At 40.5% G+C, this 18,375-nt stretch overlaps 1 protein-coding gene across 1 annotated transcript; it reads right to left on the bottom strand.

Annotated features, from left to right (window-relative positions):
* Positions 1 to 9,787: 9,787 nt before the first annotated feature.
* On the bottom strand, positions 9,788 to 16,392 carry LOC104673860 (HLA class II histocompatibility antigen, DQ alpha 1 chain). Its single transcript, XM_010378026.2, has 5 exons — positions 16,032 to 16,392; positions 11,882 to 12,130; positions 11,187 to 11,468; positions 10,664 to 10,838; positions 9,788 to 10,496 (listed from the first exon to the last, which is right to left on the bottom strand). The coding sequence occupies exons 1-4, from the start codon at positions 16,111 to 16,113 to the stop codon at positions 10,684 to 10,686; spliced, it is 768 nt and encodes a 255-aa protein (XP_010376328.2). The 5' UTR covers positions 16,114 to 16,392; the 3' UTR covers positions 9,788 to 10,496; positions 10,664 to 10,683.
* Between the last annotated feature and the right edge of the window lie 1,983 nt (positions 16,393 to 18,375).

Raw genomic sequence — 18,375 nt, 5'->3', positions numbered from 1 at the left:
TTCTATGAAGATGTACCCAGGAGTGAAATTGCTGGATCATGTGGTAGTTCTATTTTAAATTTTAAAATAGATGATGAATTTTAAAAAACATTTATCTGGGCCGGGCACAATGGTACACACCTGTAATCCTAGCACTTGGGAGGCCGAGGCGGGCAGATCACCAAGTCAAGAGTTCAAGATCAGCCTGGCCAACATAGTGAAACCCCATCTCTACTAAAAATACAAAAATTAGCCGGGCGTGGTGGCACATGCCTGTAGTCCCAGCTACTCGGGAGGCTAAGGTGGGAGAATCGCTTGAATCCGGGAGGCGGAGGTTGCAGTAAGCTGAGACCACGCCACTGCACTGCAGCCTGGGTGACAGAGTGAGACTCTGTCTCAAAAACAACAACAACAAAAACAAAAAAACATACATTTATTTGTTTGTTTTCTTCCACATGAATATATATGTATTCCCAGAAACTAGAACACCGTTTCTATTGTGGACGCTGTTCTGTCCTACCTTACTCCCTTTGGGACTGAAGGATTTATTTTCTCATTGGTGGGAATGTTGCTGGCTGACTGCCCTTAGTTGACAGTCATCCCCTGGAATTGCCTTAGGTGATGAAAGCTGCCTCATAGGATTTTACTCCACTTCCCAGGGAGAACCCACCTATGATGACTGGTCAGTGTAGGGATATAAAGGTCCTAAATCCTTTCCCTAATTTGGGCCAACTCTGAAGGGCTCTTACAAGCTTCAGAACTCCCTGGGGGTTAGGCTGAAGAATTTTTGTGACTGAATGATAGTCCAATTTCTGAAACCCTGCTTTAATTCATAAGCCTTCTTACCTAATTCTTTTGGTTACAAATGTAATTTAAATATAGTGATTTTTGTGACTTCTTCATTACCTATGGACAATGTCTCTTTTCTGCTTCTTAGAAGATAAAGTTATTGATATTGTTACCCTACATTTCCTCTCTACTTTATGCTTCCACTTGGCAAAATGAGGTACATGCACCCTTTTTTCAATATTGTCAAAGCTGACAATTTTGACATTCTGCTGTAACACTAAGCGTCCTTGGGCTTTGCTCGTAGCTTAATTCTAAAAGTTAAAAAAATTGTTCATCATTTTCTAAATATCACTCATGTATCAGACATTCTTTGCTTGCCAAGAAACTGCTATAGTAGGATCCCTTTTCAGTGAGGTCCTGCATTAAATTCGGTTTCCTGGTTCCCTATCTTCCCATTTCCTGATTAACAGTTTCACTTTGCTAAGTAATATCCTTAGTCAATTTCTAATAAAACTATGTGTGGTAGGTAAAATTTATGTCCTTTCATATCCAACAGTATTTTTATTCTTTCTATGTGCCTGATTGTGATTTTGGAAAGGTCTACATTTATTAATAAAAATAATTTTCCATTAGAACTTCAAAGCCTTTCTCATTATCTTAATAATAGAAGCTTCTGGGAGTCTGACGTTCTGTCAGTTATCAGTTAGTTTCATTTTGGTTTCCCTCACTGGAATATTTTATGATGTTTCTTTAACCCTTGAGGTTCTGAAATTTTGAAAATGATTTATTTCGAGATGAGTCTTTATTAATTTTAATAAATACCTGACAATACCTTTCTATGTAAAGAATTGGGTCCTTAATATTTGGAAATTTTCCCCTTATTATTTGTTTTGATAATTTTCTCCCTTCATCATCTCTGTTGTTCTCTCTAGCTCTGTAATCTGAGGTTGGACTTCCTTGGTCTATTCTCTGTTTTATCTTTTCTCCCATATATTACATTTCCTTGTCTTTTTCTTTTTTTCTTGTGCTCTGTTGTCCAGGCTGGAGTGCAGTGGCCCTATCTTGGCTCACTGCAAGCTCCGCCTCCTAGGTTCGTGCCATTCTCCTGCCTCAGTCTCCCCAGTAGCTGGGACTACATGCACCCGCCACCATGCCTGGCTAATTTTTTGTGTTTTTTGGTAGAGACGGAGTTTCACCGTGTTAGCCAGGATGCTCTCGATCTCCTGACCTCGTGATCCACCCACCTTGGCCTCCCAAAGTGCTGGGATTACAGGCGTGAACCACTGTGCCGGATCATGTCTTTTTAAATGTCAGTGAGATTTTCTTGATTACATTTTTTCAACCTTTCTATTAAATTTTCCAATTGTTTGTAGCATTCTATTATTACTTTTACAAATTAAAAATTCTTTTTTGGCCCGGCGCGGTGGCTCAGGCCTGTAATCCCAGCACTTTGGGAAGCCGAGGCAGGCAGATCACGAGGTCAGGAGATCGAGACCATCCTGCTAACATGGTAAAACCCCGTCTCTACTAAAAATACAAAAACTTAGCCGGGCATGGTGGCGGGCACCTGTAGTCCCAGCTACTTGGAAAGCTGAGGCAGGAGAATGGCGTGAACCCAGGAGGCAGAGCTTGCAGTGAGCCGAGATCGCACCAATGCACTACAGCCTGGGTGATAGAGTGAGACTCCCTCTCAAAAAAAAAAAAAGGAATTCTTTATATTATTATTATTATACTTTAGGCTCCAGGGTACAAGTGCACAATATGCAGGTTTGTTACATAGGTATGCATGTGCCACATTGGTTTGCTGCACCCATCAACTTGTCATTTACATTAAGTATTTCTCCTAATGCTGTCCCTCCCCTAGCCTCTCACTCCCCGACAGGCCCCAGTGTATAATGCTCGCCTCCCTGTGTCCATGTGTTCTCATTGTTCAACTCCCACTTATGGGTGAGAACATGCAGTGTTTGGTTTTCTGTCCTTGTGATAGTTTGCTCAGAACGATGGTTTCCAGCTTCATCCATGTCCCTGCAAAGGATGTGAACTCATCCTTTTATATGACTGCATAGTATTCCATGGTGTATATGTGTCACATTTTCTTTATCCAGTCTATTATTGGTGGACATTTGGGTTGGTTCCAAGTCTTTGCTATTGTGAATAGTGCCGCAATAAGCATACGTGTGCATGTGTCTTTATAGTAGCATGATATATAATCCTTTGGGTATATACCCGGTAATAGGATTGCTGGGTCAAATGGTATTTCTAGTTCTAGATCCTTGAGGAATGGCCACACTGTTTTCCACAATGGTTGAACTAATTTACACTCCTACCAACAGTGTAAGAGTGTTCCTATTTCTCCACATCCTGTTCAGCATCTGTTGTTTCCTGACTTTTTAATGATCACCATTCTAACTGGCGTGGGATGGTATCTCATTGTGGTTTTGATTTGCATTTCTCTGATGACCAGTGATGATGAGCATTTTTTCATATGTTTGTTGACTGCATAAATGTCTTCTTTTGAGAAGTGTCTGTTCATATCCTTTGCCCATCTTTTGATGAGGTTTTTTTTTGATGATATTTGTTTTTTTCTTGTAAATTTGTTTAACTTCTTTGTAGATTCTGGATATTAGCCCTTTGTCAGATGGATAGATTGCAAAACATTTCTCCCATTCTGTAGGTTACCTGTTCACTCTGACGATAGTTTCTTTTGCTGTGCAGAAGCTCTTTAGTTTAATTAGATCCCATTTGTCAATTTTGGCTTTTGTTGCCATTGCTTTTGGTGTTTTAGTCATGAAGTCTTTGCCCATGCCTATGACCTAAATGGTATAGCCTAGGTTTTCTTCTAGGGTTTTTATGGTTTTAGGTTTTATGTTTAAGTCTTTAATCCATCTTGAGTTAATTTTTGTATAAGGTGGAAGGAAGGGATCCAGTTTCAGCTTTCTATGTATGGCTAGTCAGTTTTCCAGCACCATTTATTAAATAGGGAATCCTTTCCCCCTTTCTTGTTTTTGTCAGGTTTGTCAAAAATCAGATGATCGTAGATGTGTGGTGTTATGTCCAAGGACTCTGTTCTGTTCCTGTGGTCTATATATCTGTTTTAGTACCGGTACCATGCTGTTTTGGTTACTGTAGCCTTGTAGTACAGTTTAAAGTCATGTAGCATGATGCCTCCAGCTTTGCTCTTTTGGCTTAGGCTTGTCTTGTGTTGGCTATGTGGGCTCTTTTTTAGTTCTTTTTTTTTTTTAAGTTCCAAAAAAAAAAGTAGTTTTTTCCAATTCTGCGAAGAAAGTCAGTGGTAGCTTGATGGGGATGGCATTGAATCTATAAATTACCTTGGGCAGTATGGCCATTTTCATGATATTGATTCTTCCTATCCATGAACATGGAATGTTCTTTCATTTGTTTGTGTCCTCTTTTTTCCGTTGAGCATTAGTTTGTAGTTCTCCTTGAAGAAGTCCTTCACATCCCTTGTAAGGTGGATTGCTAGGTATTTTATTCTCTTTGTAGTAATTGTGAATGGGAGTTTACTCATGATTTGGCTCTCTTTTTGTCTGTTATTGGTGCATAGGAATGCTTGTGATTTTTGCACATTGATTTTGCATCCTGAGACTTTGCTGAAGTTGCTTATCAGCTAAACGAGATTTTGGACTGAGACGATGGGGTTTTCTAAATATACAATCATCCATCTGCAAACAGAGACAATTTGACTTCCTCTTTTCCTAATTGAATACCCGTTATTTCTTTCTTTTGCCTGATTGCCCTGGCCAGAACTTCCAATGCTGTGTTGAATAGGAGTCGTGAGAGGGGGCATCCTTGTCTAGTGCCAGTTTTCAAAGGAAATGCTTCCAGTTTTTGCTCATTCTGTATGATATTGGCTGTGGGTTTGTCATAAATAGCTCTTATTATTTTGAGATATGTTCCATCAATACCTAGTTCGTTGAGAGTTTTTAGCATGAAGGGCTGTTGAATTTTGTCGAAGGTCTTTGTTGTGTCTATTGAGACAATCATGTGGTTTTTGTCATTGGTTCTGTTTATGTGGTGGATTACATGTATTGATTCCCATATATTGAACCAGCCTTGCATCCCAGGGATGAAACCAACTTGATCATGGTGGATAAGCTTTTTGATGTGCTGTTGGATTTGGTTTGCCAGTATTTTATTGAGGATTTTCACATTGATATTCATCAGGGATATTGACCTAAAATTCTCTTTTTTTGTTGTGTCTCTGCTAGGCTTTGGTGTCAGGATGATGCTGGCCTCATAAAATTCTAATTAGAAAGATTTTAAACTTGTTTGCTGTTACATAAGCTTTTTCTATTAAATCTGTAGTAATTTTCATGTTATTTTATTCTCATCTTCTGTTTCATATTGTTAAAGTTTCTCAAACATTTGTTCTGCCCTCCTCAACCTCGTCCTTTACATACCATATACCATCTTATTTCATCTTAAGATACATTTCTTCAAGCCACCTCCAAACTCCCCCAAATTATACCTGGTTCCTGTGTGACACTCTCTTGCTTTATCTCATTCTTTTTCTTTATAAATTATTCAGAGTTTGTAATTATATGTTTGTGAAATTATGTAATATATGTATATTTCTTTCCACTGGAGTGTAAGTTCTGTGTAGACAATGTATCTCTTTTCACGTTATTTTAATGATACTCATAAAAAAGTGTGGTACTTATTGCTATAATGGTACTCCATGACCATTTTTGCATTTTTGATGAATTAATAAACATATAAACAAGTCTGGGGGCTTAGTATAGCCAATAATAAAGGAAAAAGTACACTGCTCTCCTTTGCTACTATTAGTTCTTGCATGCACATTATTTAGAGTTGCATTTCTGAGAGGTTCCCATAGACTTAGGAAGGATTTGGATACTCAGGGTTTCCTAACTATGATAAAAATGAGAAGAGCCTAAAAACTAACATAACTTCAAACAGCATGCTTGTCTGCCTATGTTTATGGGACTTTCCTGGAACGCATTTTTTAAAAACTTTGCATTATAGAAAACCTCAACTATGGACGGTAGTAGCGAGAAGAGTACCACGTTTTTTGTTTTTTGTTTTTTGTTTTTTTTTTTTTCTTTACAGAGTCTTGCTCTGTTGTCCAGGCTGGAGTACAATGGCACGATCTCAGCTCACTGCAACCTCTGCCTCCTGGGTTCAAGCAATTTTCCTGCCTCAGCCTCCCAAGTAGCTGGCATTACAGGCGCCTGCCACCACGCCCAGCTAATTGTTTGTATTTTTAGTAGAGTCAGGGTTTCACCATCATGTAGGCCAGGATGGTCTCGAACTCCTGACCTCAGGCTATCCACCCACCTTGGCCTTCCAAAGTGCCGAGATTACAGGCATGAGCCACCGCACCTGGCCGAGTACCATGTTTTAAAAGCCCAGCTTTATCAATGCTCAATTCATGGGCAATTTTGCAAACCCACCCAATTAATCATACGTGCACACTGGGTTATTTTGAAGATACTTTCAGATATCACATTTCATTCATAATTATTTTATTATGAAAATCTAAAGTATAATGACTTTTTAGAAAACATAACAGCAATCTCATTACCACACTAAAATTAGATAATTCCTTAATACAGTCAGTGTCAGTTTTTCTGATTGCCTCATATAAATTTGGTTCATATATTTCTTCAGCCTTTTTAAAATGTATAGCTTCTCTTCTCTCTCTCTCTTGAATTATTGCTGAAGAAATGGAGTTGTTTATCTAGCAGAAATTCCCATACTGTGGATCTTGTTGGTTGTATCCCTGTGGTGTCATTCGCTGTGGGATTTGTTAGTTGGACTCCAGAAAATAACAATAACACCAATTGTTAACACCTATTGACTACTTACTATGTGCCAGTCTGTGCATGAAGTGCTTCATTCGTAATAAAATGAAATCCCTAGTTTGAATGTGGTAAGTGCAAACCTGATATATTTCATGTGATTTTTAAAATTTTGTAAATTTTATTTATTTATTTATTTTTAGAGATGGGGTTCTACTCTGTTGCCTAGGCTGGAGTGAGCACAGTGGCACAATCCTAGCGCACTGAAGTCTTGAAGTCCTGGGCTCAAGCACTCCTCTTGCCTCAGCCTTTAGAGTAGCTGGGACTACAGGAGCGTCGCCATGTGTTAATTTATTTTATGTTGTAGAGACGGGGTCTTGCTTTGTTGCCCAGGCAGCTGTTGAACTCCTGGCTTCAAGCAATCCTCCCCTATTGACCTCCAAAGTGCTAAGATCACAGGCATGAGCCTCTGTGACCCACTAATTTTGTAAATTTAAATAGTGTGATATTAAATATTAATGAAGTCACACTTTATGTGAGTAATCTGAAATAATTCAAATAGCCCAAATAATTGTTTAAGAATCACATGATTTTAAATGATGCAGGTTGATCTGTAACCCTATTTATACTAGACTCTACATTTTTAGCTGATAAAAAGAAATATTTACTCTTATTTTTTAGAATTAGTTTTAGTTCTGCTATTTTAGCATTACATAAATATTTTTGAATACATCCTTTTAATAAAATACAACTATCATTAAATTTGCTTTCCACAGTGCTTCTTGAAGAAGCAGTCTGAGTGGGGCAGCATTTGTAGATTTCTGCATAACTCTGGTCATTATGCCATTCAGTATAACCCTTATGTTACACACACACACACACACACACGCACACACACACACACGCACACAGATGCACACAACTCCAATATGCTGGGTTCTTGCCTCATGAATTACCGAAATGTATATGAAATTTATTTGAAACCCTATTGCTAAAAACTTCTTAACATATTGTGCATTTTAATGTGACTATTTTTCATACTAAAATTTTTATTTTAACATGTTTAGATTTCTGCGTGACTCTGGTCATTATGCCATTCAGTATAACCCTTATGTTACAAACACACACACACACACACCCCTGCATACAGATGCACACAACTCCAAAATGCTGGGTTCTTGCCTCATGAATCATTTTAAAAATAGACTTTATTTTAAAGCAGTTGTAGGTTCACAGAAAAACTGAGCAGAAGGTGCAGAGGTATCCCAGAGGTCCCCAACCCCTGGGCCATGGACCAGTACCAGTTGGTGGCTGGTTAGAAACTGGACCACGCAGTGGGCGAGCCAGCATTACCAACTGAGCCCTGCCTTCCATCAGATCAGTGGTGGCATTAGAGTCTCATAAAGGCGCGAACCCTATTGTTAACTGTGCAAGCAAGAGATCTAGGTTGCATGTTCCTTATGAGAATCTAACTAATGCTTGTGGATCTGAGGTGGAACAGTTTCACAGTTTCATCCCCAAATCATACCCACATTCCCCCCATTATCTGTGGAAAAATTGTCTTCCATAAAACTGGTCCTTGGTGCCAAAAAGGCTGGGGACTGCTGCCAGATACACTCTGCTCCCACACATGCATAGCCTCCCCCATTAGCAACGTTTCCCACCAGAGTGGTACATTTGCTATAATTTATGAACTTACATTGGCACATCATTATCACCGAAGTCCATAGTTTACATTAAGTTTCACTGTTGGTGTTATACATTCTGTGGATTTGAGCAAATGCATAATGACATTGTTCACCATTGTGGTATCAAACAGAATAGTTTTATTGCCCTAAAAATTATCTGTACTCTGTGATGGACATTTTCATGATCATCACTGGTTCCGACTCCCTGTGCTTACTGATTCCCAGTCTGCGTTTTAAATTATTTCCTCCTTGAACTATCTTCACCTCTTCCCCAAAGTAAACATGTGTAAAGGTCTGTTGTATATGATGTACCTTGAATAAACACTTATGGGCCATAAAGAGGGAATGTATATCCCTTCTTGGAGAGTTGAAAACGAAAGTCAAATATTACAACTTCTCGTGCTAAGAGTTCTCTTACCAATCCAATCTCATCCTCTCTCATTCTGGAGAAAGAAAAATATCTTTCAATTATCATATGAAAAGAAATTCACCCATAGCTCTACATGTGAATCTCCTAAATCATTAAGGGGTTGAGAAAAACGAAAGTGCTTTTCATATAATAAGATCTATTTTTTAAAATAAATTAATTATAAATATAATCACAATGTTTTCTTATGTATTCATGCACTATGTGTAAGGCATTAACTATGTATCAAGATTATTCAAATTCTATCAATAACTCTGCAAGGAAAGTATTATTACTCCTACATTGTGGATGAGAAAAGTAAGGCCAGAAATGTTAGATACTTTACCCATTTATAAAGTCTAAAATACTAGCCTCAAAGTACTGAGTCCTGAATTTGGATTTAGGGTTCTTTGCACCAAACTATACTGTATCAATTATTGCGTTAATGTTTTGTATTTTTTCTCCAATTAAAATTTAAACTCACGGATGCAGGTGGCATGGATAGAAATATCCTCACGGATTTCATAGTTGTTTAGAGGCATGAGGTCACTGCTGACCCATTTCCTCTGGGAGAGTTTCTGCTAGGAGATGTGAATCCAGTGGAGGACCCAGCATCCTCTGCTGCTGCTACATTGTCTCAACTGTGTTGTTCCTCCTAGGGTTTCTCTCATAAGCTCATGCTTTCCTTAGCCAGGAGGGGTGAGGGGAAAGGGCTGGGGATTTCTGAAGATATTGGCATTGTTTTTCATCAGCATGTTTCCTAGAAACATCCTGCAGCCGTATTCACTATCCTGTCTCCTTCATGCCAGGGTGGCATAGGGAAAGCTACATAGTTATCTAGGAAAGCTTCATTCAGGAGGTGAGGCAGACTGCGCCTCTATTCAGGGCTCCTAGATATGTCTGCGACTTCTACTCCCATTCCTTTCCCCATTGTCACTAACCCTATGTGAGGAATAAGTAGCTGTTCCTTTTCAGATACCCACATTATCGTCTTATTCTAATGTTTTTCTGACTTCCATTTCTTTTCCTGACTAAAGAATTTTTATCTCAAGGTGAGGAGGGAAGAGGAAGGCTTCTACTGTCATCATTCTTCACAAATTTGAAGTTTTGAGAACAAAATTTTACTTTTGATATTTTTGAGATTCAAAGTTCCTTTATCCTAACTTTCTTCTCTGTCATACTTTTAAAAGTCACATTGAAATTAGTACAGACTTATTTTTTGGTTTTAAAATTTTTGCTATAGCAATTCTGGGCCAAGGGCAGATGGTATCCATTAACTTCACTGTTGCCTGAATTGAGGGGTGGGTGGCAGTGCCAAGGGTGGGAACACAAGGAAGCAAGAAATACTAATGTCAGCTAAGAAATCAACATATTATCAGGCTATACTGTACTTGGTCGCTTCTGTGTTACTGGACATGAAAAATGATCTGGGAAATGAGATTAAACAGGATTGAAAGATAAGAGTCCCCCAATTCTTAGCCATAGTTTCAGTCAGCCCTGGATGAAAGATGGAAAAATTTGACATAGATCTCATAAAAGGAATTTATTGTTTCCATGGAGATTTTAGATAGAGGTTACTGAGGAATTAGGCAGCTGGGTGGCTTACTCCAGGCACGTCTTAGTAGGTAATGTTTGAGAAAAGGAAAAGAAATCAGGAGGTCAGGGAAAGAATGTAAAGGTATTTGTGAGCTCTGAGGTTCCAGAGAAAGGTGAGAGGAGCACCTTAAGTCCCAGAGAAAAGGTGAGAGGAGAAACATTTAGAGGAGAAAAGGGATATGATAAATCGGGCCAGAGAATAGTCCTAAGTCATGTAGCAAGTCCACTCTTCTGCTCCTGTAGATGGTGATGTACCTGCAACAGGAAAGACATGAGATTGATGGGTCCGAGGGGACTCCTGTGTCATCATCATGCCACTTCCCAATTCCTCTACAACTTTCTACCACATTCATGTCCACAACACCCTCCCACTTTCCTTCCTCTCATAGTGAGGCTTCAGCTCTAACCAATCTCAATCTTACCTTCATTTTCAGGGTGGGATTCACAAGGGCCCTTGGTGTCTGGAAGCACCAACTGAACGCAGGCCTTGAATGATGAAGACAGTGCCCACCACAATGCCCACGAGGCCCACAGACAATCCCAGGGCGCAGACCACAGTCTCTGTGAGCTCTGACATGGGCGCTGGAATCTCCGGCTCTGTGGAAGTGAAGCTGTTGAGGTCAGAATGTGCAGTGTGCTCATGTGCATGTGTGTGGGATGGGATGGGGTGGAGGGTTGGCTCTGCGAAGACTCAAGGCTTAGGGAGGAGAGTGAAGTCTATCATTAGAAAACCATGAAGTGGCAGGCCTGCTCTCATCCTGTAGAGTGTACTTTCATTTTCAATAAATTTCTGCTTTTTTGCTTTACTCTTTCAAAAAAAAGAGAGAGAGAGAAAAGAGACCCATGAAGTGTGGAAAACAAGTTTTGGGATATAGGAGTAAAAGGCAGGAAGTTCTGAACTTGACAGACAAGAAAGCATCAAAAAATGGTGAAACTCATCCTTACCCCAGTGTTTCAGAAGAGGCTCGTCCAGGCCCCAGTGTTCCACCCTGCAGTCATAAATCTCATCAGTAGAAGGGAGGAAGGTGAGGTAACTGATCTTGAAGAAGGAATGATCACTCTTGGAGAGGAAGCTGGTCTCAGAAACACCTTCTGTGACTGACTGCCCATTGCTCAACCATGTGATGTTGACCACAGGAGGAAAGATGTTGTCCACAAGACAGATGAGGGTGTTGGGGTGACCCAGCGCCACGGGAGACTTGGAAAACACTGTGACCTCAGGAACCTCTGTGGTGAGGAAACAGCACTGATGTGAAGTGCGAATAGCTCTGCCCTGAGCTTCTGCATTACATCCTGGAAGAGCCCTCCTACCAGCATTTCATCACCTGATAGTCAAAGAGGCCTTGTTTACCTTCTGCTTGGGAGCAACGACACATTGCCTCTGCTTTATTACCGTGCCCTTCTCTCTGTGGGTATGTTTAATAAAGTAGGAGGTTGATGAGACCTCTCCTAGAAGGATTTAATTAATGCATAATGGAAAGACCCTTGTATTACATGGGAAGATGTGATTTTAGAGATGGGAGATGATAAAATTTCAGCAATTGCCATGAGAAGATCTGGGGACCTCTTGGAAAGAAAATAATGAAATTTGGTATGAAGGGATAGACTGAGTAAAGAGAGGCAGAATGGTGGACACATACCGTTGGTAGCAGCGGTAGAGTTGTAGCGTTTAGTCATGATGTTCAAGTTGTGTTTTGATGTAGCCAAGTTTCTCAGTGCACCCTGTGGGTCAAAACCTCCAAATTTGCTTAACTCAGGCCATCGCCAGGCCGTCTCCTTCCTCCCCAGGTCCACGTAGAACTGCTCGTCTCCATCAAATTCGTGGGTGTACTGGCCAGAGAAACCGTAAGTCTGGTACAAGTTTACACCGCAAGAGGCAACGTGGTCAGCTGATGAGTGAAGATGACAAGCAGGAAGGCGGAGAACAGGGGAAGAAAAAACCTTAATACACAAAATGATGAAAGAAACTGACTTTCAGATATTATGGGCTTCATCTTTGGCACAGTCCGTGGACATTTCCAGCCCCTGCTTCCTCCCCTCTTTGTGTTGGTAGTTGTCCGGTTAAAAGTGCACTTTCTTTCCCGCTATAGTGTGCGCTACACAAGGGCAGAATATCGCATGTCCAATTTTTATTATTTTGAGTGCCTGGCCTGTCACAGACTTATGATTAAATAATGTAAATGAACAAAAGAAGGAATGAATGAGTTATCATAGTATTTAGCTTTCTTAGTCGGAGATTAGATTTACTTCCCTCTGCTTCCTGACATTTATCTTTCACTTAATTCTTCCATCGGTTAATAACAAATTGATTATACTTCCTTTCTTCTCAGGACTGGCTCAGAATAGGACTCTCTATACAGAGATCTTTCTTTTTTTTTTTTTTTTTTTTTTTAAAAAGGAAAAGCATGCAGGATCTTATTAATTTAAAATAATTTCTGCTAACAATTGTAGGGTATAAGAAAGAGTATAACAAGATCAGAAATAACATTACAAAATATATCATAAATAAACAATGCCTCCTTCTGAGGTCTCCGTTTTGTTAATAGTAATGGTCCTTAGAGGACAGCAACTGATTTCTTCTGAAATGAAAAGTGGAAGCTCTACTAGTTTTTGGATTTCTGTCATTCCTCCCACCTTTTTTTTCTTTCCTTTTTCTTTTTTTTTTTCCTGTGAGGAAGGTTACTAAATGTCTACAGCGTTCTGACTCAACACTTATATTCACCCTTTTCCCTCTAATGCGCAGTGTGCTTGTCTGAGGATGCCAGAGCAGAACAGCAGCCATGCAGTACAATGTCAGCCAAATGAGCCAAACTGGACATTCTTGTCAAGACATGTGTAAACCTCTTACCATCGTATCTTTCCTTCCTTCCCCACTTTCTGAGCATCCACAAGTGTCAGACACAGCAGGGGATGTGTAAAACACCAATCAGTCATGGTCTACCATTAAGGAATAAACTGAATAGTGGGAGAGTCAGGTAGGTAAGGGAACAGACACTGTAGTAAGTTCTGTACTGTAGTAAGTTCTGTACTGTAGTAAGTTCTGTAAGGAGGATATCCACAGCCTTACAGTCCAACGTCCTTCACAAGTATCTGCCAAACAAACCAAACTACATTATCCTTTCATGTTCCCTGGTCTTTGCAGTGGTCTGTTGTTTTTCTCCCTGAAATGAAATTATCTTTTAGAACTTCCTGGAGAAATCCTAAAATCCATCCTTGAGGTTTCTGCTTAAGTTAACAACTTTGTAACTGAGTGCTCTCATCAACATGTTTTTGACCATGTTATGACCTCCAGTCCCTCCATCTCAGTATCTCCTGTCCAAGTTTGTCTGTTCCTCTTCCAGCTCACCTTCTTCCCTATCCAGCATGACTTGCCCTGGTTGGTCTTAACAGGCCACCAACAAAGCCTTCTTATCCTTGCCATAAACCTTGACTCCTTGTTCAAACATGAATATATGTGGAATACATGCAATCCTTCTTTTCTTCTGGTACTTGTCTTGGGTGCCAAATTTTGCTAGAGGATGTCACCCCTGCTGGCCCTCCTGGAACCAAGTCACTTGTATTGTTTCAGCCTCTGCTGGGTCCACTGCCCTGCTCAGCAATGGCCTTCTGCTTTCCTGCACCCCATACTGTTTTCATCACTAGTCTGCGCACCCTCTGCAGGGAAGACAGCATGACTTTTCATCTTTGAATCCTTAAAACTTAGCTCACTTTGTGCTCAAACATGTGTATTGAATGGCAGTTGCTATATTGGAGGACCACATAGATGCTGGAGAAAACGGACAGGCACACAGGTAGCAGAACCATACGAAGGCCAGGATCGGTCATGACCAGGGCTGTGTTCTGACATGTGAGTCCCGAGCACTCTTGCTTGTGTGGGCCCCTTCCTCCATAAAAATATGGAAAATTATATTTTATAACTGAATTGGTATAAAAACAATGTAATCTAGGCTGAATTAAAAGTTAAAACATTTTCTTAGGCTCTAATATTTCATTTTTTTTCTAATTTTAAAGTAGTTGAAACATTCTCATGTGGCTTTACAGTATGGAGGCTACCCTGCACTGCCCACATTGTGCCTAATGGATGAGCCGAGCCTGACCAGGGCACTCTGGTGTGAGGTTGAAGAAAGGAAATTTGGAACAAAGACACCAAGTGTCCTGGAAAGCAGGTGAAACTTCCACTGCCAAACAAAATCAAAATGGGAGCAGCCACGGTTAATAAGGTTATGAAAGTTTAGAGTACCTTCCAGTTCACTTCCCCTTTTAACTATCTGACTTTTCAACTTTTGTTTTACAAACCCACTGTCCATCTCCATAAAGGAGTAGGGAGCCAGAGATGGATCCTGAAAGGGTAGAGGGAGAAAGGAATGCATGAACAGAGGTGGAAAGAGATGGACAACAAAGACAGAGGAGACTAAGAGACCAAATAATTAACATGTGCTTCCTTCCTTCCTTCCTTTTTATTTCTGCCTTTTTTCCTTCCTTCCTCCCCTCTCTTTCCTGTCCTTTCCCTCCCTCCCTCCCTCCCTCCCTCCCTCCCTCCCTCCCTCCCTCCCTCCCTTCCTTCCTTCCTTCCTTCCTTCCTTCTTTCCTTCCTTCCTTCCTTCCTTCCCCTTCCTTCCTTCTCTCCTTCCTCCCTCTCTTTCTTTGCTCTTTCTTTTTGTGACAGGGTCTCTCTCTGTTGCCCTGGCTGGAGTGTAGTGCTGCCATCACGGCTTACTGCTGCTTCCGCCTCCTGGACTCAAGTGGTCCTCCCACTGCAGCTTTCTGAGCACCTGGCACCACAGGCACGCACTACCACTCCTGGCTAATTTTTATTTTTCTTTTTTGTAGAGATGAGGTCTTGCTATGTTGCCCAGGCTGGTCTCAAACTCCTGGGCTCAAAGGATCCTCCTGCCTCTGCCTCTCAAAGTGCTGGGATTACAGGCATGAGCCACCATGTGTGGCCCACTTTTCTTTTTATAGGACTTCATTAGATGAGGTGAAGAACAGGTAATTTGGGTTGATAAGTTGAGAATAAAATGATTTAATTTACCAATTTTTTCTACTTCTCAATTTTAAAATAAAATGATCCCTTATTTTGCTAAAGAAAAGAAATGTGAAACTATACCTGTAATAGAAATATGTAAAAAAATGATGTTCATGTTTTCACTATTTACAAAGTTTAGCTACATGCCCATTTTATTTGATTATTTGTGAGGTGACACATATGAGGCAGCTGAGAGTAAGTGAGAACCATGTGGTAAAATGCCTGTTGAAGGCATTCAGCCTGCTGGACTCCTTTACCCACTCCCCACTGTGCCAGTTCCCATGTGGAAATGTGAGTAAGTCTGAGAGAAAGAAACGGACAACTTTCTTAATATCTATAGAGTATATAATTGATGGAACGGCCCTAAGATCTACTACAGGAGACATATGAAAAGCTTCAAAAGTTGTTCAGGGAAATTTGAGAATGACACTTCATAAATTTTTAATAATAAAAAATTATCCACTGATGGAAACCTCACTAATTTTTGAGGCAATCCTGATGGAATGACATGGAGACCTCCAGGCTGTAGTCACTGAATATAATATAAGCAGAATAGCGTCCTTAGTGAACACAACAGCATAGATAACAAGAAGAGTAGTTTGGTGTTCTGGTTTCCTGAAGGAGGAACAGCTATAATTTTTAAATCTCGTAATACTGAAAGGGCCTTAGGAAATCTCTACCATTTCTCTGCAAATCGCTTTCTCTCTTTTCCTTCAATTTCCTGTCTTCCAGCTCCAGAGAACATCCCTTACTCATGCACTCACCCACTATGTCTTCACCTCCACAGGGGCTCATCATGGTGGTCAGGGCGAGGGCCCCCAGCATCAGAGCTTTGTTTAGGATCATCCTCTTCCCAAGGCAGCCTCAGCAGTTACTATTCTGAGCTGTAGAGTAATTGTGAGGACCTCAAGACAAGGAAATTTGAAGACACCCAAACCAAACCCTGCCAAATCAGGTTTTGACCAATTAGAAAAATCCCCTATGGTGACACCTCAGTTACTAGTTGAAGAGTTTGTATTAAGAGCCCTGGAAGGAGACAGGGCAATCCCCTGGTTGTGATGCAGTCTCCACTCAGAGTAAACTTGAGGAAATATTTTATGAATAGAGGGAAGACACTAAACTGGAATCTTCTCTGGTGTGTGCATGTCTGCCAGTGGCAAGAGGGGTGGGCATTTCTTTTCTTTTTCTTTTTTTTTCAAGACGTAGTCTCTTTCTGTCACCCAGTCTGAGGTACAATGGCATGGTCTCAGCTCACTGCAACCTCTGCCTCCCAGGTTCAAGTGATTCTCCTGCCTCACCTACCCAAGTAGCTGGGACTACAGGTGCATGCCACCATGCCTGGCAAATTTTTGTATTTTTACTAGAGACGGGGTTTCACTATGTTGGCCAGGCTGGCCTTGAACTCCTGACCTCGTGATCTGCTCATCTCGGCCTCCCAAAGTGCTGGATTACAGGCATGAGCCACAGTGCCTGGCCGGGGTGGGCATTCCTGAGCAGCCTCATGGATAGATGAGGTCATCCATTATATGGCATTCTTCAGGATTTTCTGGGTTACAACCTCCAGGAATTTTTCCCTGAGTTGATTTCCCTCCCTGGCAGTTCCCATCGCCTCCCCTTTCTCTGGCTTCTGTATGTGGGTTAGCTGTTTTTCTTTTTGCTTCCATAGTGCGTATGGAATTCTCCAAATGTTAAGTTGACCCCACCTACCTAGCGATCTCTGCTGGTGGTAGCCAAGCAATAGCTTTGCCTTTTCTGCTTATATAAATCCAGTTGAGTAAGTTCTTCTCAAGCTCTCAAAAGATCCAGATGGTTTTGGCCAGGGCAATAAAAGAGGGGTTATAATGTCAGATGGTGCTGTCTATAGTAACTGTACCAGATTTTATACAGTTTTTCTTTGCGTTGAGTAATCCTTATGTTCTGTGTTTTGGTGCTTCTTGAGTATGTTTAAAGGAAATTGAGGGACATTGATTACATTTAAAATTTGGCTGGCTCAATTACTCTAAGAATTTTTTTTAATTAAGAATATCAAGTCAAAAATGGGATCTAATTAAACTAAAGAGCTTCTGCACAGCAAAAGAAACTACCATCAGAGTGAACAGGCAACCTACAGAATGGGAGAAAATTTTTGCAATCTACTCATCTGACAAAGGGCTAATATCCAGAATCTACAAAGAACTCAAACAAATATACAAGAAAAAAACAAACAACCCCATCAAAAAGTGGGCAAAGGATATGAACAGACATTTCTCAAAAGAAGACATTCATACAGCCAACAGACACATGAAAAAATGCTCATCATCACTCGCCATCAGAGAAAGGCAAATCAAAACCACAATGAGATACCATCTCACACCAGTTAGAATGGCAATCATTAAAAAATCAGGAAACAACAGTTGTTGGAGAGGATGTGGAGAAATAGGAACACTTTTACACTGTTGGTGGGATTGTAAACTAGTTCAACCATTATGGAAAACAGTATGGCAATTCCTCAAGGATCTAGAACTAGATGTACCATATGACCCAGCCATCCCACTACTGGGTATATACCCAAAGGATTGTAAGTTATTCTACTACAAAGACACATGCACACGTATGTTTATTGCAGCACTATTCACAATAGCAAAGACTTGGAATCAACCCAAATGTCCATCTGTGACAGACTGGATTAAGAAAATGTGGCACATATACACCATGGAATACTATGCAGCCATAAAAAAGGATGAGTTTGCGTCCTTTGTAGGGACACGGATGCAGCTGGAAACCATCATTCTTAGCAAACTATCACAAGAAGAGAAAACCAAACACCACATGTTCTCACTCATAGGTGGGAACTGAACAATGAGATCACTTGGACTCGGGAAGGGGAACATCACACACCGGGGCCTATCATGGGGAGGGGGGAGGGGGGAGGGATTGCATTGGGGAGTTATACGTGATATAAATGATGAATTGATGGGTGCTGACGAGTTGATGGGTGCAGCACACCAACATGGCACAAATATACATATGTAACAAACCTGCACGTTATGCACATGTACCCTAGAACTTAAAGTATAATAAAAAATTAAAAAAAAAAAAAAAAAGAATATCAAGTCAAAAGTTGAGGGT

This window comes from Rhinopithecus roxellana, chromosome 4, assembly GCF_007565055.1.
Source record: "Rhinopithecus roxellana isolate Shanxi Qingling chromosome 4, ASM756505v1, whole genome shotgun sequence".
Taxonomy (NCBI): domain Eukaryota; kingdom Metazoa; phylum Chordata; class Mammalia; order Primates; family Cercopithecidae; genus Rhinopithecus; species Rhinopithecus roxellana.
The sequence above is the reverse complement of the archived record's forward strand: the minus strand, read 5'-3'. Positions and strand labels throughout refer to the sequence as shown.

Coding starts and splice junctions, on each gene's coding strand:
- LOC104673860 (XM_010378026.2), bottom strand. CDS start 16,113: ATGATCCTAAACAAAGCTCTGATGCTGGGGGCCCTCGCCCTGACCACC. Junction 12,131..16,031: donor TGGAGGTGAAGACATAGTGG/GTGAGTGCATGA, acceptor TTCACTCATCAG/CTGACCACGTTGCCTCTTGC. Junction 11,469..11,881: donor CTCTACCGCTGCTACCAACG/GTATGTGTCCAC, acceptor TCCTCACCACAG/AGGTTCCTGAGGTCACAGTG.